Here is a 25,819-nt window from a genome sequence, read left to right on the forward strand (position 1 = left end):
TCAATGTTTAATTTTAAAGATCTAAACTGCCTCGAAAGTATAAAAAATTAAAACATTGCGTTTCGATACTTCGTCGTGTTACACGTCCTTTGCTTATTTTTGTTTCTCTTTCAATGTTTAGACATGTTGTACGATAACAATGGAATCAGTGACACGATAGACGCGACATTAGACACGGCACGGCGGCAAAAGGATTTAACTGAAAAGAAGGCCACGGCGTAGTAGGCCAGCGTGGTATTGATTTCGATTCGCCGGGTGCTCTTTGCATCCGCGCTTTCAGCGTCACTCGAGTACGGCGTAGATGCAGGAAGGGAGCGGACAAGGGTAAAGGCCTTCACACATAAAATCGCGTAAGAACGTAAAACGTAAGCGTAAGAAAATCGACCAATCCCAATCAAGTATTGCGCTGTTCGTAATCCCAGTAGGGGAAAATACTCGATTGGGATTGATCGATTTTCTTACGCTTACGTTTTACGTCCTTACGGCATTTTATGTGTGACGGCCTTAACGGTGTGGCGCGGTGCGGAGGGGCGACCTAACCACCGCTGATAGCTGATATCGCGCCGTGCGACGCAAGATGCGGGACGAAAATAATGACAGAACATTCCCAGTCGGTTAGCGAGTTCGATCGTGTTCAGTCGTGTTTTGTCCGAAAGAAAAATTTTTTTTGAAACGACTGTTACTGTCTGCATTGTTTAACTACCTTGTATCGGCGCCTCTCGAGGCCTCCAACCTCCAACCTTTGTAATTTACGACGCTTGCGGCTTATACGACGAGTGGATCGCCCGGGCCTTATTTAGAGCAGTATTGCTTGACGGCCAAATTATAAAAAGAAGACAAGAACACAAGAGGGGCGCAAATCTCGCAGATTTCCAACGAGGAAGAAGTCGAGATCTCTTCGTCGCAGTACCGAAACGTATGTGAGCTAATTACCATGACTAAGGGCCGGTTGTTCCAACCTGGTTGGTAATCTAACTAATAGTTAAATCATATGTCTATCTTTGTCTAATGTAAAGGATAAACAAAGACATATATATGATTTAACTATTAGTTAGTTTACCAAAAGGTTGGAACAACCGGCCCTAAATCGGATTTTAAATACACTGATGTAAATTTTTATCAGTACATAATTACCTTTTTCAAAAAAAAGTACAAAGGACGAATAACTCGGATAACGTTTCCGAACGCAGCCATAGTAGGATACAATAATAAAGTATGCATATTCCGAGAAAAAAAATGTGGACATGCACGCGAGGTATACTTGTCTACCTGTAACTTCTGTATAAAATATGTATACCGTGAATAATTAAAATAGCACAACTCGCAAAGGAATCGAGATCGATCCGGGAATCTGTGATTGAAATAAAGGACTATAGGGTATAAACATATATATCGTTAAAAAAATAAAGCAGGTTTCAATTACTTTATAGAAACTTTTCAGAAATATTTTTACAGATTGACCCGAAACTTGGAGAAACGGTTTTCGGTTAATCGCTCGGTCGACTTTCATTGGTTGATTGTGAGCATTTATGTAATGTTGGTATCATACATAATACTCTGATAAAAAAAAAACGGGCACAGTAACAACTGTGCCGCAACCAACAACGTAGAACTACGTCTACTGTCACTAGTTCATGTTAAAGTATTCAGCGAAGGACAGTTGACGTAGGGCTACATCAACTGTCCTTCGCTGAATACTTTAAAGTTTAACATAAACTAGTGACAGTAGACGTAGTTCTACGTTGTTGGTTGCGGCACAGTTGTTGCTGTGCCCGTTTTTTTAATCAAAGTATTATGTATGATACCAACATTCCATAAATTCTCACAATCAACCAATGAAAGTCTCTTATAATTTAAAAATCACTAGTATCATTAATATTCTACGGAAAGATTCAAGATTGGTCCAAGATTCTATTGTTAAAATCGAGATCGATGTTTTTTTAAGAGAAAGGCAGTAAAAGTCTAACGGAAATACTTGACTTGTCATGCTCTCTATAGCAAGCGTGAAACAATATATCATAATATCAACATGGTCATTGATTTATTTAAAAAAACACGATTTCTTTAGATTCTGATAGGATACAGCAGTGTTATTTTTTAAACAAATAATTTTTTTAATGTGTTATTATTTAAATGTATCATCTTTAATTATAATGGCGTGTGTACTTTTAGGTACACGGGTCACTGTCCCACCCTTAAATTTCGCGTTGGAAAGAGATTCGGAGCGAGTACGGCAGGTATGTCGACAATGAAGGTAAGAAGAGGAGATATCGAAAGATTATATAGAAATTAATTAAACTGTAGAAATAAGAAAGACGTGTTTATTTATAGAGAAACTTGAATAAAAAAGATTGTATAATAATCGTAAAATATTACGGATTTAATCAAATTACGCACTTCGAAAATTAATTTTATATTATGTATTGTTACAGGAAACGGATTTGTTGGAAAGTAAGGATCTTAAGACTGGACCATATAGGCCAAATTCCGGTATGGAGGCGGAAGAGTATCCAACTCCTCAGGATAAAGAGATCATAGAAGGTTCTAATAACGAAGCTACGTTTTGCAAGGCAGCTCCGTACACTCAAGGATATACCGGTAAGACCACCGGCATTTTATGTAATTGCAGGTTTCGTACAATTATTTTGAAAATAATGTGGCGTATGTACATGCACCTCTCCCATGTCACACGTAGCAATGCCAAGTTGCTAGTTGCTACGTGTGGGAAAGAATTAATGTGGTGTACGTACATGTGTTACTGGTAATATTGAAAAAACTTCTGGCAAACCGGAAATAATATTGTATTACAATAAAACTAAGGGCGGAACGGACAAATTTGATCAATGTCTCATGAGTACACCACGGCGCGAAAAACGAGACGATGGGATACGCGGAATAATCGAGTTCACTCACCGGCGGATGCGTCGTCGCCGCACATTTCACAATAGGGACGCGCCAGATCCTTTTGCACCTCAGTTGATCCGATGACGCGTGTATTACTCTGTACTCTGTAACTCCCAGTCGCCTGAAAGTAGGCAATTACATTTAATTTGGCGGAAATTCGAAGCGCGACGCGAGATGTACCTGTCTATGTAAGAGAGAGAGAGAGAGAGAGAGAGAGAGAGAGAGAGAGACACATAATTACAGATATAATTATTGCAACGGAACATAAATTACGTGAAATATTCGCAATCTATTGAATTATTATAAAAGAATGGATTTAATTTCATTTTCTTGATTTATTAAAATTAAAAATTATCTACGTTTTGAATAATTTTTGTTTTGCTATGAGTTTCGCGCTCCTATGATCAACAAAGTTGCAATTATCTGATGAGACACGATATAAAATTAATCCAACATAAGCAGCATAAAAAAGTTATGTAATACACGGGCGAGACACATTTTGATATTTTAATTAAAAGTATTGTTTATGTCAACTTGCAGGATTAACTTAAGAAATATTTATAAGAAATGTATTTTTTCTCGTCTCTTGATATTAATACGAAGATTATACTATTATAATATATAAAGATACTAAATACTATTATAATTATTTAATAAATACTGTATATTATAATATATACATGTAAAGATATATATAATGTAATATATACATACATATTATACTATAATATACGTATACATATAAAGATTACATTAGTATAGGATTTGATGCTTTTTATACAATGCATTCATCCGCAAAGAGATTTATATTTGACGTTGTCTTGATTTATCACAGGATTTATTCCTGGCCGCAACGACAGGCATACCGACGGCATGACTTTCATGAAAGCCGTGGAAGTCGGTGGCAAAGAGTGGCACAAAACGCAAGTGAAGCTGTGGGAACAGGACGCGATAAGGGCTCACGCTCTGACAGAGCGGACAGATCAGAAAAATCTTCTATCTGGACCGAGGGCAGATAATGTGGACTTTGAGATCGATAACGATTATGGCAAAGACAGAAGGACCTACGGTAATTGCATATTACGTTGCTTGTTAATTTCTGTCATTTCTAATTTAATCTAACAATGCATATTGCGTTATTCCAAATACAATTAATTAATATCGTTTACTTCTAACTAAAATAAAAGACCAAGTTGAAAGATATATATATATATATAATAGAGATTAACAAAGATTTATCCAAAACTTAAAATACATAAAATGCATGCTTTTAATAATAGATTTTCGTAACAAAAATGTCCTGATTATAATAATTGATTAAAAGATTCAAGTTCTATTGAGGCTCGAAGCGAAGCATCAAGTTCCAAGAACTATTGTGTAATTATTTTCGTTGCAGATTATAATGTCGACTCAGAAAAACCGCCGATCCCCGGTTATACAGGCCACATTCCAGGAGCGAGATTTGAAGTTGATCATTCCAAGGGGTACGGTGAATCCGCCCGGATAGGATTTCGAGGTGTCCAAAAGGAACGTGATGAAAGGCACGCCAAGGAGGATATGGGCTATTAAACGGCTATTGAACTTTCGTCCTATTTCATAAAAATGTATATAGATATAATGGTATATAATTTTTACATTATTATTATTAATGAAATAATTACAAAGATACGTAGAAAATAAATATTAGTATCGTATGATTTGATGTACACTCGGTATTATAATTCTTTCCTGGGCCCAACGATTACCTTCCGCGCTGTGGCAGCCTACTCATTCTTTCCATTTCCAATTGCACGGTTTTCTTCCAGCATTCTATATCAAGCGTCGTTTGTCCATAAGATAAAGACATTAATCTAGCGAAAACCATCAATGCGTGTAGGTTGTCTGCATCTATATTCTTGTTTGCACTGCGCATCTTCACAAAATCGTCTTGGATAGTCTGAATATATAACAAAATAATATAAGATAATTAAATATATATAAAAAAACAAAGCCATTAAAGTAAATTGAATGAACATAGATATTAACGTCGAAAGAATCAAGCAAGTATGACATACTTTTGTGATTTCTTCATTAAAAACGAATTCTGCGTCCTTCAAGGCTTCTATGTACTGACGCATATTCGCCAATCGATTCTCATCTTTCAAATACTGATGTGCAGCTTCAACTACCTGACTATATAAATTTTCCGAATCCGCATCGACATTTAAAATAATTTGAATGGGACACTATAAATGAACATTTCATTAGTTAATTTTCATAGAAAAAAGGTAATATACTTAATGCTATAAATAAATACTTACAGGAACGAACGACTTCACATCAGAAAAGATTAGAATTGGGATGTCTGTTTCGTATTCCATTGTGTAATACTTAAAGTCGTACGTCAGTTTTTGAAACGTAAGTAGATCAGAAAGGGCTTTATAATTTTCCTTGCCAGTCCCAGTAAGTGTACCGGTGGTTAAGCCTGTCTCGTCTATTACAAGGTGCGTATTATTGCTTAATTGGAGAATACCACTTGTCAATCTATTGCATTCATAATCCTTCCTGAAAACAATGCGAATATATTCATCATACGTGATATACGTGCATACTGACAATGTGCATTCAACGAGACAAACTTACTTCGGAATTAAAGCCAGTTCATTCAAATTTTCCAAAGTCATCTCCAAAAAGTGACTTTTCTTTACAAATAATTTTAGAAAGTTATAAAACTCTTTCGGGAAGATCTTGAGTTTACTCGCTGGAAAATTCGTTATGTTCAACGGAAATGTACCGAGACAAAAATAATCTCTCCTCATATATCTAAAAATATTACAAAAGATGAAATATTACAGAAATAACACGCTCAGATGTATATTTCTATAAAGGTATTAAGAAAAAGTTACATTGTAGAAAGCAGGTGACATATCAAGTAATCCGCAGCTAAACTATCTCCAAATAGCAATTGACTTAATATTATGTGCAAATCACTCCTGATGAGCTGTGCTTTAGACATTATTTCCGGAGGATTTAAAATCGTAGGTTTTGTGAGCTCAATTATTTTTACTGCGTGTAACCGAGGTACTAGGGAAGCCGGTGGATTATGAGTATGTATTTCGGCTTCGTTCATCTCATCATCTGAGCCATGAATAGTACTTAATATTGGATCCAACGATATAAATCCTATTACATCGATAACCTGGTTCAGTTTTAAGATAGTCTCATCATAAACCTGAAAAGTATTAAGAAAATATCAATTGAGAAAAATATACATCATATATATTATTTATTTAATGTATATATATATTTTTTTATTTAATATAATTTACCTTTACTATGCAAGCTTTTCCCCCATCAATTGGAATTGGAAAATTCAATATGTGATCTTCTGATAACATATTTTGAACTTTTGTATTGCTCATGTCTACATCATTACTGTCTGAGACTTTATCTTTTTTTGTAACAGGTTCCGAGCAATCCATTTCCTCTGAGTCATTATCATCCAAACTCCTTTTACTGATACTATTGTGGTGTGTCGTTGTATCAGACGTTCGTGTATTCGTACTCTTTTCCTTTGCCCAGTCATTTAACCCAGGTATAGAAATCACAATGTAAGTTTGTCTCTCTGAATTTTTATTCTTGTTGGAATACAACGATATTTCTTCGTGCGGCTGTACTCAAAATAAAAGTTAATAAAAACTACTATAGACGAACATTCGATAGATATTATGTTTCTGTGATAGTGTGTATATCTGAGAGCGAGCGTGGCAGATAGCCCCCTGTCTGCTAAACCAAAGATCTCAGGTTCGAGTCAGTCCTGGTAGAACCAGGTCTGACTCGGACTGTTGCGCCATTGAAATGAAATGATAATGTGTATGCAGTATTTATACATGAGAAAAACTGTTCTCATAGCATCCCACACCTGATCTGCACGTTACTTTAATCTAGACTCTGCTTCTTATCCGCTGCTCATGTGGTAGCAGGGACAACACATTTCTGACAAGCACTGAGAAACCCATTTTAGTTGAATCAACTAAATCTTTTGGTTAGAAAATTTTTTGTTATGTTAACCAAATTTTTGGTTAACCAAAAGATTTAATTGATTCAACTAAAATGGGTTTCTCAGTGGTTTCACAGAGTCACATAAAATGGCTTTCTAACATATACAAGAAAAATAAAAAACGGAGATAATTTACCAGACATCGAGCTGCATCCATATACATCCCGCATCTAATGTTACTCTCCCCCGTGTCTGTGTTCTTCACCTCGTACTGCTTAAAATAATACTCAGGATTATACATATCCTGAATCATCCCTCGGAATCTGACCAACTCTTTATCTTTGATATCGTGTAATTGAGCATTGTTCAACAACGGTATTTCCATCAGTGCAACTGAACCTTCCAGAATTTGCTGACAGTCCGACTGATTTGCGACATAGTACTCCGGCGTCCAATTCTTTATCTCGATCGCTAGAATGAGAGAATCAACATAAAAATATAGCAGAACAAAGGAATTTCCTTAACCTTGTGTAACATACAGTTTACAAGGTTTATCGCACATTCTAGTTTACAAGATTTATTGCACCTTGTACACCTTTCGTTTCCCTTCTTATCTTCCAAAAAAGAAAATCTAAATATACATCTATTTTATTTATTGAAGTATCGAAAGTGCGACAAGATAGTATACGACCAAAACAAACCGACTGCAAAGCACACAATCTCGTGCATGTGCGAAACGCAGATATACCTACATGTCATTTTGAGAAAACTCATGTTATCCCAACGTAATCACTAATCCTAATAAAGAAAAGCTGGTAGGCCTCCGTGCAAGATAACTTTCTCGATTGAGATCAGCAAAATTTGGCGGCAAAGTGTTAGCACTCAACACTGTCAGCACAAAGCAAAGTTGACTCCTCTCGCGATTCTCTCACTCGCGATCGTAGCTCCAGGTGGCGCTGAAGATGCGTAGTTCTTGTTTTTTTTTTAAGAGGGCAGCTGTATCTGTATCCTGTGGTATCCTGATATGGCGGATGCTCCCTTATTATGCGATCGCGGGTACGACGTGAGATAGGAGGACCAAGACGATGGCGTACGACTTGAAGAAAGAGGAGGACGTGAAGGAGTACCTGAAGAACCTTCACATAGAGTATCAGTTCGGTTGCTACAGCGAGAAAAAGCCGGAGGGTGAGTCAAGTTTAGAATCTAACCTCAACCGGTTCAAAGATAACGTTTTTGCTTCGGGAACAGTGTGCCACTTGCTGGGCGACTATTATGAGGCGGTGAACGCGGACATGGAGAAGGCCGCGTCGTTGTACAAGACGACCTGCGATCAGTACAACTACGCCAGGAGCTGTGCGAAATTCGGCGATTTCAAAGCGATCGGTGAGTTCAAAGAGAGAAGCACGAGGCGGCACGAGGTGCTCTAGCAGACGATCGCGATGTTAGTTACGGCACCTGCGGTAGATGTCGAGAATGTCCATCGGCGTCGTGGCGCAAACTTCGAAACGTGAAATGGATGCAGTTACGCAATGAGGAATCAAACGCTCTCCTAATTCTTCACATAGACAGATTTTCTAAGAACGCATATAATACATAAAATTGTACTTGAGGAGGATAGTTTGTTATATTTGAAATAATGCTGGCACAGCATTTTATTTCTAATTTGCGAAATTTACTTTAGCAGAAAAGTAAGATTTTAGAGTTGGTTTTGCATTGCAGAACTATTTTAATTATTCAAAGGGCAGTATTCCAATCTAATATTGAAGATTATTTTAAATTTAATTTTAAATATACTAAAATCTCATTAAAAAACCAATGAAATAACTGTATGGCTATTAAAATCATTTAATCTGAAGTAATATTAAGATTCCATTTAGCTAGTGACGCGATATAGCTCAAGGGTCCCCAATCTCTGTGAAGTTTTATCTAACTCGCCAAAAAATGTCAATATTAAATTATATATTTTTGTGTTTAGATTCTGCGATTTGGTCGGACTTTTATAATATAAAAGAATTGTAAATAATAAATAATGTAAAGATATTTTATTTGTATATAATTATTAAAAATAAAACTTACCCCTGGTCATTATAAAGATTTTAATGTGACCCTTTTGACAGAAAAGATTGAGAACCCCTACTATAGCTTCTTGAAATCTTAAATATAAGATCGGGCTAGAATATCTGAGTCTAATTATTCTATTATATATTCTTCATAACGTTCTTTTTATTCACACAGGTAAAGGCTGCAAGAAGGATTTACCGACGGCGTACAAGTACATGTCGAAAAGCTGCGAGCTCAATGACGAGTCCGGATGTTTGCATGCCGGTGTCCTGGGAACGTCCAAGAACGACGTTGGAGAGAAGGATAGGGCCACTCAGGTCCAGGCGGGTGTCAGGTACCTGAAGAAGGCCTGCGACATGTACAACTCGGACAAGGCCTGTTTCTACCTATCGGGTATCTATCTGGGCGGCATAGAGGACGTTATCGAAAAGAACTACAAAGAAGCATATAAGCTGTCGTTGAAGAGCTGCGAGCACGGCAATCCGTATGCCTGCGCAAACCTGTCGCAGATGCACGCGCGCGGAGAAGGCGCGCAGAAGAATCCCGAGCTCGCCGCAACTTTTAAGAAACGCGCCATAGATTTACACGCAGAATTGAAACGAGTGCAGCCAGAATTGAAGTTTCATCAAGGCGTAAATCCATAACGCTTGTTTACACGATATGCATTAAACTGCTTAAGAGATTCGTTTTTTTTTCTTCATATAATTCTGTGAAACAAAAGAACAGCTTGACTATGCAAACTTTCATGTGTTTAATTAATCACACTGCGTTATGCACCTGAATCATCACGAATTACTTGTTTTTAATTTTTAATATAATTTGATAAATATTTATAATAGCAGATGATTGAATGATTGGATTGAATATGAATAACTCTTTATAATCGACAATTTATTATTCATATTCTTGGCGCCGATCTAATCTTAAATAGCACGAATTGTTAACTTATTCTATAGTACAAATATATTATATAGTTGTTTACGATTATCTCATTTAATCACGCTATCCCTAATTATGTGTGTTCTGCGGATTGAGTGAAAATGAATTCGAGTATTTAAAGATTCTGTGTGTACGCAGTTTATTGGGTCTGTTTTCTATTGCTGAACTGGCTGCATTAATTCAGAGTTTATCTTTTCCCTTCTAATGTGGAATAAGAAAGATAAACTCTGAACTAATACAGCCAGTTCAGCAATAGAAAACAGACCCATTGTATGAAAGATAAAAACAAGAATTTTTATCTAGACAAAGTGAGTTACTTCAAGTGGAATGCTGAATATCTCTGTCTCAAGTTTGACTACAAAATATTCTTTAACACTACCAAGCTAAGCTTGCTGTTCTAAGTCTGTATTCCAGTAGAAAGTGAAGATCATATGTCATAGAGCTGTTGAAAGCCTTCAGCCTCTACACTCGTGTTTGAAAGCGAGCTATCGTGAAACTAATAAGCTTGTATCTATGATTGAAGCATCGAGACAAACGTAGCTGGATGTCCTCGACTAATATCGCAAGGATGAGGCTGTGAGCTCTCTCTCCCTCCGTTATCGATTGTCTCGTTTCACTCTCTCTTTTTCAATTCCCCACTACTCGCGGCTTTTCGTATCTCCCTCTCTCGTGTCCATCTCCGTTCGTCCGTCGGCTATTGTCCGCAGCAGGTTTAAAACGCCTTCCCTGACTCACTCATCAACGGCACGACCATGCGATACTACTTGATTTCTCGCGCCCGGTTGGCGGCCGCCGTCTTTATCGCCCTCGTCTCTCATGGCGTTCTGGTAAGCGTGAATCTTAAAACTGGTACTTTTCGTGAGATAAATTAATATATCCGTCTTTTCATCAAATATCTCCAATATTCGTAAATTGATTTAAACATCAAACTCTTGATCTCACGAATCTCTCAATATTTTGTATCTACTTTTAAAGGAAATATTTGTTTTTTATTTTTAGTGTGTGAGTCTTAATAATATTCTTTATAATTTTTTACTGTTTTATACTTCAACACTTTTGGCGTTGCACTAATTTAATCTAACTCCGTAATTTTTACTTGGCATTCTGAACAATTTAATCAAATAACGTGAATTTAAACAATATCTTGATATAGAAATATAATGAAACGCCATGTTAATTTTAATTAATTAATCAAATTGTTTAACTTTATTAGGAGATTTAACATACCGATTGAAAAAAGGAGTAGAATATAATTAGAGTAAATTTCAGAAATGTTTGAACCGTTCTCCCCGCTTTCGAAGATCGCGTATTCACAGCTATAGAAGAGAAGTCTCTATCAATTCTTCTTAATCCGAGTTTTTTTTACAAGAGACGAGAAGAATTGAAAAACGAGTATTGAAGGAATTTGATATTTATAACGAAGAGTACATGATAATTTTATAAATCTGTTGAAGTCCAACGGGCAGTCGGCCGATGGTGAATCAGATAAGAACGTGGTCAACGTCGATGTTTATTATGAATCGTTATGCAGTGATAGCATGCGATGGATCGTAAATCAGCTCTTGCCGTCGTATCCGGAATTGAAGCGTCATGTTCACATCACGTTGGTACCCTACGGTAAGGCTACGGTAAGTAACTTCATAATTGATTTTATCGCCTCGGCCTGAGGCGACGATAATGAGACGACAGCGAGGCGGTAGCATCTCGACAAGGATAATCACGTGAAGACATGTGGAAGTACTTTATCTGCTTTCAACATACATCTATTTTTAAACTATTCGATGTCATGATACATCTAATCGTCTTTAGAGCCAATTTCACCAACCACGGTTAGCTTAACCGACGGTTAAAGTTAGCAGGGTGGATTCATTTCTATTGGTCAATCCTGTTAACTTTAACCGTCGGTTAAGCTAACCGTAATTGGTGAAATTGGCCCTTAATCTGTTGATTCACCAGAGAGAGCTCATATTTATTTTTGTTTACTGGCTCTTGTATTAAATATTTCTGTCACGTCGAGGTATCAGTGAATCGGATCCAAGGATCCCGCGTCGAGCCACGCGACCTTGAAAACGCAGAACGACTGCCCTCGCTGTGGTCCTCGGTCTCGTCCGCGTCGGCCACGAGGAAAATATTGTAGTTTTTACGATTTTAAATGCAAATTGATGGCGTGTATATGTCTCTCTGCACACAGCATACGCGCGATACCGAAACCGGTCCGTGGCAGTTCTTGTGTCAACACGGGCCCGCCGAGTGCCGTGGGAATAAGGCCCAGGCTTGCGCGATTCACTCCATACGGTCCTCCGAGGCGGCCGAGAATCAGCAGCCGCTGACGGTCAGTCTGGTCGGTTGTGCAATGTCCGCTGGAAACCCGGCGACCGCCGTCCCGCAGGTAGGCAGCTTCGCCTCCGTAATTTTCCCGGCCGCGACTAGCCGCGGCGAACGTGCAAATTACCCGAGTAACGTGTAATTAATCTCCGTAGGACTTGCACCGATGAGTAAGAGTCGACATTTAACTCGTAACGTCGACCTTTTGGCATACTTTCCCGTTGAATTCGCGCGATCGCGTGCCGCGACACGCCGAGCAGTATTTTGACGAAACGTCGACTCGTGGCTGTGTTTAATTAAATTTAAAAACCAATGCTGTGTTTTTGAAGATTGAGATAAGAGATGTTTCATCATTGGATAAAATATTGAGAGGTGTGAGAGAAATCAGAATTAATTTTGATAAACACATTTCGATGTTTTGAATGAGCTCGAATTATTTTTCACGCTGTTTCTTTTATACGCAATCAAACGATTAAACGTGAAACGTGGAGGGAAAGTGAATTCTATTCCTTAAACTGACTTCTGTAGATGATAATTCTCGTGTTATCACTAATTCTCGCGATAACACGCGTAATGCGGCATTTAATGTTTATCGGTGTATAACAATACGTGACTCCTTATGTTTCCATATCACGTCACGTAAATCACAAAAGAATATGGTGCAACAATTTGTTTATTATTATTATTAAATCATATATAAAGAAACGCTTAGCCCATTCTGCCCGCTAGATTTGAACACTTACATGTACTTGAACACTTTGAGAGATTATCTCAACCTTGGGATTATTGTATGAAAATATATACGGTGCAAAAATTTCTCGCTGATAAATACGGTCATCTGTCGGGTTAAAATAATAAAAAACTTTAATATAAATCGTAGTAATGCAACGACTGAATTTTAGTGCGCTCGAGATGTCGGCCTGAGCGAAGAAACGCGAAAGTTGATCGACGACTGCATCGCGAGTCCGCTGGCGGACGATTTGCTTGCGGCGAACGGCGACAAAACGGAGGCCCTCGAGCCTCCCTTGAAATTCGTACCGACAATAGTAATCAACAAGGTAAGCGTAGAACAGAATCTCGTTAATTCGTGCGCGACACACATGTCCAAGTCGGTTTAGCCAATGTCATTATAATTGCCTTTGCAGGTGTACTCGAAGGAAAATCAGGACGAGGCGATGAGAAGCTTCCCAGTACTGATCTGTCGGCATTTAACGGCAGAGGGGAAGCCGAGTGTCTGCAGCAGCGAGAATTAAAAGGAAGATCGAAGAGAAGGAATAAAGCCGAGTCGCGCGTTGAAGGTGCGGGGATGAATAATCGCTCGGTCGAAATAAATGATATATATTTTGTTCGTCTATAATATACATAAGTACCTATGTACAAAAATATATACGATTTGTCAATTACAACGGACTAATGAGTATAAAAGAAGTCGTAAAAAGAGAGAAACGAAACAGTGAGATCGCGACGGCAGGATGAACGCGACAGTAAATGATCGGTGAATCACTCATGCTTCTTCTTTCCCTAAGAAAAAATACGTAAATTATATAAAGAGCAAACGTAATTAATTCTTTTTAATAGAAATTGAAGAATCGGCAGGATTGGTGATTAATTGCACAGCGAATCTTAATCGAATCAAGATGCACGTTAAATTACATTGAACGTTTATTCTTTCGTTCATTCACCGACGCATCGCATCCTGTCTTTCGCTTCGTCAGGGAAGGGACTCTCCCGCCGAGGAGGCTCATCCGTCGATGAAGATAGCGTCGTTCAGGGCGCTCAGCTCGTGGAACTGTCGCTCGATGTCGAGCTCGTGGAAATCCGGCACGTCGTCCTCCGCGGGCACGCAGAATCCTGCAAAGAATAACGATGGTCACGGTGCTTCGCTCTCATTCTCGCTTTCTCTCACTCTCCCTCTCTCTCTCTCACGCGCTTCATCTCGCGCGCACGTTTTTATATACTTTCACGAAATTACATTTACGCGAGGGCTCCTTTGGAAATAGCACGGGTGCGTGGCACGTGGCAATCTGTTTTGTCATCTGTTTTGTCACGCGTACGCGCCTTCACCCGTTCGCGCGTCCTCCGTACGCGGCGTACGCCGTACGGCCCTCCTTTCCCTCCCAAAAAAGTAAGGAATATTATTTTAAGACTCGGTATGGGGTAAAGGCATAAAGGAGCGGGCGGCGAACCTCCTCTGAGATCAGCTATAGACGGCCAGGCGCGAACACTGTCATCGGCGCGATGCGCGAGCCGCGACAGAAAAAGCCAGCACGCGCCCGCGAGATGCACGCACGCACGCACGCATGTACAACCGATGGTTTATGATCTTTGCGGAATTGCACCCTACCTCTAGAAATATAGTAGAACTCAAGAAAGAGAATCAAGGAAACAATAGCATCTCGCATCACGTCAAATATATTTGCGAAAGATGCTACCTATATTTCTTCGAGAAATAGATATGATCCTCTTTTTCTAAGAAATTATATAATAGAAGATCAGAAAACACAGCTAAGCGAAGATTTCTCGGGACACATTCTTTCTTCAATTACCAAGATTAGATATTGATTTAAATAATTCCATTGGTCTATTTCGCAAATGCCATTTATGCAAAGAGAAACTGTAATACATTTCGTAAACTGAAAAACAAAGTCTTACTCGATTGCCAATAAAAGTTAAAGGTCACGCCGTATCTTGCACACATATGTTAGAAACTATAATGTAAGCAATAATAAGTAGCAAGTTCTAGTGGTTCTTATCGCATATCGGCCAGATTTGAAAATGTCGACTGAAAAAATATAGATCATGCTGAATATGAAAGCCATACGTCGTCACGACGATAAGCGATACCTTCAATCGATCCGAAAAGATGCTCGAAATGTAATTTGCAACTAGTACCATGAGATCTTTTTAAAATATTCTGCACACAACTATTAATAGGAAATAGAATATTATACATACAAAATAAAATAATTAAAATTATTCCAATAAGTATTCACTTATTAAAATCGTTTGCCTTCAAATTCTGACGAGGTTCGTGACTTCATGGTACCAAAGACTTGAAATATATAACACTCTCTAACAGTTGGATTAATTGAATATATCCATTACCTGTATTCTCGTCCTGTGCGTTGGTGAGGTCATTGATCAGAAGATGACGAACCGATTCGATCGGCACGTATTCCTGCTGATTGCCGTCAAAATTCAGGGAGATTCTATTCAGCTGGCACGTATTGTTCGGCGATGTGTTCTCTTCTTTGACATAAGTTTTAGACAATTTGTACGAATGATTCGTTTCCACGTCAAAAATGCACGCGTCATGGCTTCCTCGCTGAGGAATCGTCGAGTTTAACTTGTGTCCTATTGCTGTCACATTATTCGTTGATACCTTATCCGACGATAACAGACTGGACAACGTACTTGAATTTTCCGTATGATTTTTCAGGTGCTTTCTAAGACTCGATGGATCGGTGTAACGTTTGCCGCAGCCGATTACCTGGCAAGCGTATGGTTTCTAGAAAAAGAAAAAGTCACCGTCAAAATTATTTTTTTATCGAAGATTATGAATCAAAGATACAAAACTTATACCATAAAGCTTTATACTATAAATAATAATACTATAAAGCTTATATTAATTTTTGTAGGATATTAATAAGCCGTAATACGTCCCATAACAATTTATATCGCTACAGCATATCGAATAAGATCATATTAAACCAAAAAGATTAGCTGCTAATAAGAAATATTGGAAAAGAAACTTAAATTGTCAATTACGTATTTATTAAATGTGTGAGAAATAAGAAAGACACTGTACTCTGTCATAGTGTGTTCTCTGATGTTTTGCTCGATCGCTGCTGTTGCTAAACGCCTTTGAACATCCATTGTGTTGACACGCATAAGGCCTTTCGCCCGTGTGCGATCTCTGATGTATCTTCAAATTTTCCAAACGACTAAATGCCTTCTTACAGCCGGCAAACTGAAATAAACATCAACAGTAAGAAATTAATTTTGCTAGCAGACAATTTTGTAGAAAACGAAGCTTGATGAATATATAGAAAACAACGACATCGATATGACTTGAGCAATTAGAACAAACAGAATCAGTCCGTAAAATTTTCAATTAAATTGCTTATGAGAATCTATTTACTTGATGCAAAAACGCGTTGTATTTAGGACTGACAAGAAAATTATAATAAAAATGATAGAACCAAAAACAAATTGACCAAAGAATCTCCACCGTTAAAGGAATTTCCTTTTTTTAGTATATTTACATATGATTCGATGAAGCGACCAATGAGATAATGAAAAGGGTTACTGAAGGACCGTAAGGCACGTTATTGGTAAGAGTCACGCTGGAGTTGGAAATCGCCGAGAAGGGACGAACCAGGACACTAACCGGACATTTGTTCGGCTTTTCTTGGGTGTGCACTCGCATGTGGATCAGCAACTTGTATCTCGCGTTGAACGGCCGGGCGCGCGGACAACCTTGCCACAGGCAGGCGAACTCGTCCTCGCGGCCCGTCGTCGTCGCCGGCGTCGCGACGGAGAAGCTCTCTCCCGTCTCCTTGCCGTCTCGCTCCTTGTCCCGGTCCCGCTGAATCCGCCTGCCGTGGCCGTGCGCGCTCGCCGAGGACGACTCCACGTGCCGCCTCTCGATGTGCCGCACCAGGCCCTCCTGCTCCGTGAACGCACAGCCGCAGTCGATCCAGCGGCACTGATAAGCCGACGCGAGGCTATCGTCCACCGGTCTCGCGCAATCTGCAACGTGACGTACGCACGCGAAACGTAAACACGCGCAACTGGAACAGAAATTGCGTGTGCGCGGAGATTGCCACACATATCCCGCATATCCGGATATCGCGTGGCATATATCTAACGGCGCTGAAAATGTTGGAAGCTCATTATACTTTCTTTCGGATGCCGATTGCCGGAAATACTCGGAGCATCCTGGACTTTCGGTCCAATTCTAAAAATGCTGAGAATTCTCGTTTTGATTTAGCCGAGCAGGCTCTTTTCATCAATCTGATAGAACTCGCGAATAAATTCTGACGAAATGAGAGCGTGAAAGATTCAGTTTCTCTAAAATAAACGAGGACAGTGGCGCTTACCGTAAGACTTGTCGTTCTTCTCGGTTTCAGCGACCTTCGACCCGGCGGCACGTCGATCATTCCCGAGCAGCAGACCCTCGTTCCGCGGTAGTATCACCTGATTACCGAAACTGTCCATCGCACCGACAAGCTCACCAGCGAGATTGATCGTCGATGGCTGCTGCTGGGAGGAGACGAGATGCCCGACCGCGTAGTACGGCGGATTGAAGCTCTGGGACGGTTCCTGCTGATCGTCGCTCGCGAAACAGTTCGTGGACGATGAGTCCACGGTGCTCAGCAACGACGTCGGGTCGCCCCTAATCAGACTGAGGTCGAATTCGTCGGCGACTGGAGGGTTGTAGCTCTGAGCCGCCGCCACGTCGTTCTGAATGCTCATCAACAACGACACCACGTCCTCCTGGCAGTCCGGATAATCCTGATAATCACCCTGCGACTCCGCTCCAAATTCCGGATAGATCGTGTTGCAGAATGTGCGCGAGAAGGGGAAGGCCGAGCCCATTGAGGGTAACTTCCGGTCCGATTTGTCCTCGTCATGATCCGTCGTCGTCGTCGTTGTCGTCGTCGCTGTCACCGCGTTGCTCCAGATCGGCGTTGTTGCTTCGCTGGAGGTGCTACCACCCGGTGACCCACCACCGTTGGAGGGATACTGAAAGACAACGGGCACCTGGTCCCAGTCGAGATAATCTCGCGGGTCCGCGTCGGTTTCCAGCGGCGAGAAGAAGACGTTGTCCGCTTGCGAGGTCGTCCAGCACTGGGCGACGTCGACGTCCATGCCGGCCATCGTCATGGACATCAGATCGGGCAGGGAACCGTCGTCGACGAAGTCGTCTTGCTCCAGAACGGACACGGGCCGTCGCACGTCCTCCTCGCTCCTCTCGCCGTGGTAATCCTCGAGGTGCATCTCCTCCTCCTCCTCCGCCTCCTCTTCTTCCGTCGTCGTCGTCGTCCTCCTCGTCCTCGTCGATCCGAGCTCGTAGCCGCCGGCAGCCTGCCGTCAATCATACCGATATGTGCGTTAGTTGCAGCACGCCGTTTCGAAAAGTTGCGAAACCCACGGATTTTGTAACGCCGCGCGACGCACGCGTGAATTGAGAAAGCGAGCCGCGAGACGCGCTTTTCAGCGCCTTATCCGACACCGTGCACTTTGTGCCCGATCGCGTTATTATCACGTGGCTCTCCCTCGTCATCGCGTAAGACGCGAGATAACGCGGCAGAGCCTGCGGGAATATCAGCGGATAACGATGATGGAACGAATTCGCGACGATCGCCACCGACGATCGCGTCGTTGACGAATTTGTCGAACGGTTCCGCGCCGAGTGTGTCGATGTTCCCCCGTTATTCGGTTCACCCTCAGGGTTACCCTAAAAATCCCTTCATGGACCTCGCCAAAGATTCATCCGACTCCACTTCCGCGAAGCGAATAGTCACGCGATTCTTTCCGTGCGTCACGATCTAACTTGATAATCAATCATGCGCGCATTTATGTAATTCTCGATAGACCCATGTGACTTAATAGGGAAAAATAGATTGAAACGGAAAACGTGCGTTCGGTTTATCAGTGCGTCAGATAATAATTAATGCCATGCGCATTATATGGGATACCGAAAAATAAAAAAGTAAAACGAGATCGGAACAGATCTGCTTCGGCTAAATCCATAAATGGGACTTTCAGTACTTACGTACAGCTTTTGTACGTTCGCGGCTCTAAAATCGCGATTGCGATCGTCTCTATAGTTGTGAGGGGCACCTCTCGCGATCACGACTGACAGAAGTGACTTGCTCGATTCGCTTTCGGACAGCCGCACAAGTTGAAATGACGTCTCACCTGCTTGTCTCGATCGCGATCTCTAGAAAATTAACTCTCTCGAAGAGGACCACCCTTCAATCCAGTGTAATCACCAGAGGGAAATGGAGGCGCGATCATGTAGGAGCACAATAACGAAATCTCTGACTTATTTTTTAGAAACGTGTCGAAGTCACCGCCGGATTTTTCGATTTAGCGGATAGCACGTCCCCCCCCCCCCTTTAAACTTAAACTATCTTCGCGAGTACAGGGAGACGTCCAATTGTGCCTCACTTTCCTCCGGGAGCCGGAGATAGCGCGAAATTCGAGAATAACGTCAGAGAAACGGCTTACTTCGATATCAACGTATCAACATGTACACGATGATCGGCGGCCCGCTTATCGCGCCGGCCTTTTCCGCTCGAGAGCCTTCTCTCCCACCCTCTCTGTCTGTCTTCCTTGCGTGGCACGCGCGCGATAACGATCGCGAGAAATGAGGACCGTACAGCGAACGGATAAGGACAGCACCGGTTTCTTCTCGCGGGACCGATAAAGCGGGAAATCGGGGGTCCGGCGCTTTCGCACCACCCGTTAACGCGTCTCGTCGAAGACTATCAGCTGCGAGACAATCCTCTCTCCTCCGTCGGAGGAATCTCTCAGAAAGTTGAGAGAGGAGAGATCAAGGGATCTCCCACCCTCCACCACCTCCTCCTCTAATGAAGAGCGTGGCCCTTCGGGATCGAATGCTCCTCTTCTTGGAAAGCGGAGGGCGAGAAGGGAACATCGCGCCGCCCACTCGCGTGGCTGCATCGCGGCAGCCGAGAGCCCCCTCCTGCGCTTCTTCGCGGTACAAGGCCGCAACCCGCCGCTGCACTTGTCGCGGGGGTACGCGCGGTTTTCCCTTCGCGGGGACCCCCGGGGGCCGCGGGTTGCGACCGAACATCTGCCGAGGCGCGTAAATACGCGCGTTCGGCGACCTCACGTCGTCGGCGGTCCTTCCACGCGCGAACCATTCATGATTTCGCCCCCATGACGCCTAGGGCCCGCTTTAAAGGATTCTATAATTCGCGCCAGAGTTTAGGATTTCGCTCACGGTTTCATGTGTCGCGTAATACATTGGAAGAATTAGAATGTGCACATACATAAAAGATACATCGAGAAACACATACATATCGCTTATTTGCTGCAATAACAACATAGCTTGAAAAACAAAGTTTTCCAGAAAATAAATTTGAATGTTTTGAATCGTTAAAATTTTGTAATATTTTTAAATGCGATTTTGGTGTAATAACTGATTGTAGGGGAATAAAAGGAGAATAAATCTAGCTATATATTAGCTCTTCATTCAGTGTATTGAATTCTTACCATTCTTTTGCAAACAACTCAAAAATGGCAATTCGTTGTTGTAGATCAGCGATATGTTAAAATACATGGTAAAAACAGGATTCTATTCTTAGAGACCCAATGGAAAGAGACAGGTCGCAAAACATCTTCCTAGTATATCTTGTGTATATGATGTGTTCATGATATACTAGGCTAACAAAAAGGCTGCGACTACGTAAAATAAAATTATGTAGAATTGTCAGGTCTTTGACATAGGAATTAATTTTCGATCGTGCGTTGCTAGCGTCAAGTTGATACACGTGATTCATGGCGTCGAAAATTGTTTGAAAAAGTATCCAAGACGGCGCGTAAGCGAGGGAGAAACGAAGGAGGACGCAACGAGCGAAAGGGAAAAGAAGGGAAAGAATGAAAGAGGGGGGGCGCGCTCGAGACAATCTTTCGTCGCTCGAGCCCCTAAGAATCGGGTGCGGGGGCAAAAAAATGTAAGACCAGCTGCCACACACGCGTCACTTATTAACAACATGCTTCCATAGGCGTGCCACATGAGGACAAGTCGTTCACTCCTCGCTCGTCTATCTTACCAGACCACCCTCGCTCGGTCTTCTCACCTCGTCGCGATCGTCTCGATTCTTCGCGATTCGCGCGAAGAGAAAGATCGCGAAGACCGAAAACTGAGGTCGGCCGCGCCGTTTCTTTCTCACGTTCGAATCACGATTCACCTGTCAGCCAACCCTATCCTTAAGAAAACATCCCCGAACCCGAAGTGACAATCGTTGCTTCAACGACACACAGGGCGGTGACCTCTCAGCAGTTAGCAGGTCGATGACATTCGAGCTGAGTACGAAATCCTAAGGGAGAAATCCGGTTTTGATGTAGTACAACCAAAATGGAATATTTTCGTTTCAAATTTTTCGTTAAATCTCACGCTCCTCTTCAGTGTGTTACAATATGTCATTTTGTGTTTTTCTTTTTTTCCTATATGTATAATATGTGGACGGGATTCGGAGCTCCGTTTTCATCTCGGTGTTTCTCCCTTCCGCGGAAAATTATGAGCGCGCGTATGCGAGTATGCGTATGTACGCGTCCTGGTGCATCTCTCTGGGTAAGTTAGTACGTCATATTACGGGTAGATAAGTGATAGAGTGGCACATGTGGTCTGCCAGCCCTCTGTGCTTACATTACATGCACACTATAACCGCTCGCGGTCCTGGCTTTTTTGTTCGGGCACCTGTCAGCTTCGCTCGTACCATAGTCGCCGCATGTGCGTACGCGACCCCGAGAAAAAGAGAGAGAGAGAGAGAGAGAGAGAGAGAGAGAGAGAGAGAGAGAGAGAGAGAGAGAGAGAGAGAGAGAGAGAGAGAGAGAGACCGCCCTCAAAATAAATATACCGTAAAAAGGACACCGATCATGTTCTCATCCCTCCATACGGATGCAATAACAGCGGAATGAGTGGAAAAAGAAGAGAAAAATCATCCTGAGCGCGTTTAATCGCGCCTCGCATAAAAACAACCCGCGTCCACCCGCGTCCCCGCACGCGTAATCTCCAAAAAGCAATCATATCAGGACCGATAAGAATGAATAAACATCAGAAAATACGCGTTAAGCTTACGTTTTAGGCGATATTGACGATCCGCGATACGTTAACGGCGCTTATTTTTCACCCAGATTGGATTCTCAAAGCATTAACAACGGGTACCGTGCGTGAAATTAACTCTCTTCATTTTTCTCTATAAAGAAGGAAAAGGCAAAATGAAGAAAAAATTGTTCGGATTAAATCAATTCGATTTAGGTACTCGAGACACGCTCGGTCATTCACATTCACATACGCGGAGTATTGAAAATAGCGTGGGTCACGTACACACATACATACACAACGTGCCGACAAATCGTTTAGCATTCGGTCAAGCGACGTAAAAATAGAAAGACGCGCGCTCTGCATGTGACTTCGTATAATTAGGCACTGAAGAGAACGCGTTGTGTTCTATGCTCCTCCATACGCTACAAGCGCAGTCCATTAGAGAGTCTAACGACGGGCCACTCATTTTTTTCTCTTCTCTCTGTCGAAGACGGTAAAAGGGGTATATAAAGTTCCCTCAAACGAGAATTGCGTAAGCTCTATATACGCATACACACATATGTCTAGAGAAGTTTTATATTGCCTGCGACGCAAATGCAGTTAATTAATGAGGTATTATCTTGCAAATGAGTTTATTAGATCATTATTTCATTATTATATTATCATTTACGAATAGAGATAGAAAAATGTCTTATTATTATCTTATTGTCTTATTGGTACTGTATTATATTATAATAACTTAATATTGCCTGTAACCGCGGACGTCAAAACTGTACGATCCATTCGGTCTCACAAATTGAGGTAATAGCGTGGAATATGTGCTAGTATCAACTCTAGATTCATTTTCCACAATCGGAAAATGCTGCACGCGTCCACTGCTCCAAGCTATTGTTAAACAAATCCACGACGTACGTTTTTGATAGAAGTTAATGCAATTCGGCACTTCCCCAGGAAATCCTTTGATAAGACAGCTCGGCTGCACTTCCACTATCCGCGATAAACGACTCAAGTTCGTTTTCACTAGAGCAATAACTGGGCTGTCCTGTTATCGAGAAGAAGAAATAAATTAGCACAAGAGATCCTATGATTCATTTCTCTTTCTTCAAAGTTGGTACGTACATCTATTTCATTTTATAAACGAAAAGTACATAAAAAAGTGCAGCTAAATTTATATATTTTTTTACAAACCTGGAAAAGAATGGCAAGATATTTTCCCGTTGCATCCCATTCCATAGAAACTATTTTCCCGCCCACCGTGATATAATCATCATTATCATCCGATGAAAAATTTACTTTCGTTAAATCGATTAGACGCATAGCTATCTTTACATCGTTATTGGTAGCCTTTTTAACGTCAAATATAGTATCTTGCAACGGCAACGAGAATATCGTAGCAGGATCTCCGGTAGTGGCGAAGAGCAGCGTTAAGTTGGGACCAAAGCATGCAGTTGCTACACGACCTTGGGGTACAGTCCACTTTTCTGTATGCCATGGCGTTGGAACGCCAGTATTCCAAACTCTAAAATTAAATATCCGCCGTTTTAACTACATATTTAATTCAGTATTCTGTTACATATTTGTGTAAAGGTATTACCTAAAAATATTTCTGCATGAAGCAGAAAATAATCGCAAGCCACAAGGCGACCAACATGTAAAGCATATGCCACCTCCACCGACACGTTTCAGAGGAACCCCTTCTTCTTTAGAAACATTCCAGATCATTATATTTGAATCCGTTGGTGAACAAGATGCCAATAAATCACCCTGGAAAAAAACTTTATATTATAAAAGGTGCGTATATTTAATCGACTATAATTGGCCAAAATTTTCACAATTACACGACGTTTCGACCCAAGTTTATATTATAACACTATCTGTGAGTGTAATTCCTATTATATTTAATGAATATTGACAGAAATGAAGTGATATGTTACTTGTGGATGCCATACGACGTTTGTAACGGGTACATGATTTCTTTGCTTCAAAAGTATCGCGTGGCTGAGTAAATTACTAGCTGCTCCCAATTCTATTGTCCAAATTAATACTCCGGAATAGCAAGCAACTGCTAATTCGCGACCGGCGTGCGGTCTCCAACTCAAACAGCAAACTGACTTTTGCGCACTGTGCCTCAATACCGGTACCCCCAGTAGACCTTGCGAGAAAATACGAATTCTATCGTCCCTCATGGCCACAGCCAGGCGAGTGCAGTGCGGATGCCAGGACAGACACCTTACCTATAATAAATACTCAGAATACTTATAAACGTTTCGAACGTGCCTGTAGATTCCTGAATACTAAATAATCCTACCAGCGATGTATTCCAGTCCCGTGTAGCAACGATATCGGTAACAGATCCATTTCCCGACATCGGCAACACATCTCTGTGATATATTCCTCTGTCCATCAAATCCAATACTCGATTCAATCTGAAATCATCATATATTTTCCGTTATCGACACGCAGATGCATTAAATCTACGAAGAACACGATAAAAATACGGCAATGCCATACCTCGTCGCGATCCAGTGCACAACGTTCGTAATCTGTTCTGGATCAGTGGCCGCGGCAAAGCGGATCGCCTCGGACAACCCTCTCTCCCTCCATACATTGACGATCTTTTTGAAGACGCTGTCGTGAACGGGGAGGAACAGTTCCCCGGCGCTGATCGTGCGCGCGGTCTCGCGGGTCGCGAGGATCTCCTGCGTGACGGACACCTCGGGGTAGTCACGCAGGTACTTGGCGAAGGGTTGCATCTCGTCCTGCAGGGCATCGTAGGCGCAGGAATGGATGACGCCCTCGATCAGGCCGATGACGGCCGCCTCGCCGAAGGCGGGACCCTCGAAGTCGTGGAGCGATAGGATCCGGAGCATCCTTCCTCTGCCGTCAGCCGCTGTCGCGACCTAACCTGTACGTTCAACCTGCGCGCAAAACAACGTTACGATTATTTACGATTAACTACGTTTCCCAATTAATTACATAAACGTATTATTACGAAATGAACTGGTTTATTATCGCGCGCTTTGAACGTAACTTGAAATATTTCATTAACTTCGCATGGCGCACATAACCTATCTTCGATCGCGCCGGCTCCGTTTAATTAACTCAGACGAGGACTCTATAACTCCAACATATCTCTGTTCGCGTGAAAAATTTCTTTCTTTCAGACATAAAGACCTTTCGCGAGCGAAAGTGCATTAACTGAATCAATTAACGTGAATTTATTTCGCTAAATCCGATATTGATTATCACTTCACATCTAACGTTAGATTTTAATTTGAATGTCATGTTTGGCTTCAATAAATTACATATCATATTTATAACGCGATTAAAGAAAAAGGGAAAGGTAAATTCAATATCGTTACACACAAATGGCGCTAAGCTGCACTCATCAGTTTTTATTATATGTTTCTTGGAAACAATGCACAAGTTCGAACTGCGCGACGCAAAATTCGTTTAATTCAGTTGAGATCTAAGTTATACTTTTTCAGACACGCGTGTAAAACGGCGGGAGTCTCGAGAGTCTCGAGACGTGAAACCACGTGAGACTCGACGACGACGAGAATCTGAGTAAGGGTGCCGTCCCATGCAGGACGGAATTTCGGAAAACAGAATCTCGGAAACATTCTGATTGGTTAGTCCCATGGGGCACAGTACAAGCCCCGTGGGGCTAACCAATCAGAATGATTCCGAGATTCCGTTTTCCGAAATTCCGTCCTGCATGGGACGGCATCCTAATCTGACATCGAGAAGTCGCGGGAATCGCTAGATCAGCTGCCGACACTGCCGTTAGCGGGAGAAAATGGCGC

General features: G+C 41.6%; 6 protein-coding genes across 12 annotated transcripts; 3 read left to right on the plus strand and 3 right to left on the minus strand.

The window, feature by feature from the left end:
* The first annotated feature begins 364 nt into the window (after window positions 1–364).
* LOC139774218 (uncharacterized) lies at window positions 365–4,610 on the plus strand. The gene is made up of 5 exons (XM_071709299.1): window positions 365–916; window positions 2,173–2,254; window positions 2,433–2,598; window positions 3,740–3,973; window positions 4,301–4,610. The coding sequence occupies exons 2-5, from the start codon at window positions 2,240–2,242 to the stop codon at window positions 4,471–4,473; spliced, it is 588 nt and encodes a 195-aa protein (XP_071565400.1). The 5' UTR covers window positions 365–916; window positions 2,173–2,239; the 3' UTR covers window positions 4,474–4,610.
* LOC139774212 (mini-chromosome maintenance complex-binding protein) lies at window positions 4,520–7,804 on the minus strand. The gene is made up of 8 exons (XM_071709290.1): window positions 7,636–7,804; window positions 7,080–7,354; window positions 6,213–6,554; window positions 5,790–6,115; window positions 5,527–5,706; window positions 5,205–5,448; window positions 4,959–5,129; window positions 4,520–4,840 (listed from the first exon to the last, which is right to left on the minus strand). Exons 1-8 carry the CDS (start codon window positions 7,655–7,657, stop codon window positions 4,646–4,648), a joined length of 1,755 nt encoding a protein of 584 aa, XP_071565391.1. The 5' UTR covers window positions 7,658–7,804; the 3' UTR covers window positions 4,520–4,645.
* A 19-nt stretch (window positions 7,805–7,823) lies between these two features.
* Coa7 (Cytochrome c oxidase assembly factor 7) lies at window positions 7,824–9,925 on the plus strand. Its single transcript, XM_071709298.1, has 3 exons — window positions 7,824–8,068; window positions 8,132–8,266; window positions 9,119–9,925. Exons 1-3 carry the CDS (start codon window positions 7,969–7,971, stop codon window positions 9,586–9,588), a joined length of 705 nt encoding a protein of 234 aa, XP_071565399.1. The 5' UTR covers window positions 7,824–7,968; the 3' UTR covers window positions 9,589–9,925.
* A 628-nt stretch (window positions 9,926–10,553) lies between these two features.
* Window positions 10,554–13,614, plus strand: Gilt1 (Gamma-interferon-inducible lysosomal thiol reductase 1). The gene is made up of 5 exons (XM_071709296.1): window positions 10,554–10,710; window positions 11,338–11,511; window positions 12,075–12,272; window positions 13,111–13,266; window positions 13,354–13,614. Exons 1-5 carry the CDS (start codon window positions 10,636–10,638, stop codon window positions 13,459–13,461), a joined length of 711 nt encoding a protein of 236 aa, XP_071565397.1. The 5' UTR covers window positions 10,554–10,635; the 3' UTR covers window positions 13,462–13,614.
* On the minus strand, window positions 13,531–19,399 carry LOC139774211 (uncharacterized). 4 transcript variants are annotated; one of them, XR_011718537.1, is made up of 6 exons: window positions 17,311–18,452; window positions 16,599–16,960; window positions 16,017–16,178; window positions 15,314–15,716; window positions 13,862–14,059; window positions 13,531–13,729 (listed from the first exon to the last, which is right to left on the minus strand). XR_011718537.1 is itself a non-coding variant. In XM_071709288.1 (6 exons), exons 2-6 carry the CDS (start codon window positions 18,209–18,211, stop codon window positions 13,950–13,952), a joined length of 1,938 nt encoding a protein of 645 aa, XP_071565389.1. In that variant the 5' UTR covers window positions 18,212–18,298; window positions 19,136–19,399; the 3' UTR covers window positions 13,531–13,949. The 4 variants fall into 4 exon arrangements, 3 of the variants coding, with proteins under 3 accessions (XP_071565389.1, XP_071565388.1, XP_071565390.1); XM_071709288.1 differs by adding an exon at window positions 19,136–19,399 and having other exon boundaries at window positions 13,531–14,059; window positions 17,311–18,298; XM_071709287.1 differs by having other exon boundaries at window positions 13,531–14,059.
* A 3,229-nt stretch (window positions 19,400–22,628) lies between these two features.
* Window positions 22,629–25,619, minus strand: LOC139774213 (aladin). Of its 4 annotated transcripts, none has more exons than XM_071709291.1 (7): window positions 25,380–25,619; window positions 24,525–24,931; window positions 24,322–24,439; window positions 23,948–24,247; window positions 23,608–23,777; window positions 23,202–23,532; window positions 22,629–23,055 (listed from the first exon to the last, which is right to left on the minus strand). In XM_071709291.1, the coding sequence occupies exons 2-7, from the start codon at window positions 24,881–24,883 to the stop codon at window positions 22,753–22,755; spliced, it is 1,581 nt and encodes a 526-aa protein (XP_071565392.1). In that variant the 5' UTR covers window positions 24,884–24,931; window positions 25,380–25,619; the 3' UTR covers window positions 22,629–22,752. The 4 variants fall into 4 exon arrangements, with proteins under 4 accessions (XP_071565392.1, XP_071565394.1, XP_071565393.1 ...); XM_071709293.1 differs by having other exon boundaries at window positions 25,376–25,619; XM_071709292.1 differs by having other exon boundaries at window positions 25,494–25,600.
* Between the last annotated feature and the right edge of the window lie 200 nt (window positions 25,620–25,819).

Source organism: Temnothorax nylanderi, unplaced genomic scaffold, assembly GCF_030848795.1.
Source record: "Temnothorax nylanderi isolate EJ_2023f unplaced genomic scaffold, tnyl_v1.0 TNYL_tig0076_pilon, whole genome shotgun sequence".
Classification (NCBI taxonomy): Eukaryota; Metazoa; Arthropoda; class Insecta; order Hymenoptera; family Formicidae; genus Temnothorax; species Temnothorax nylanderi.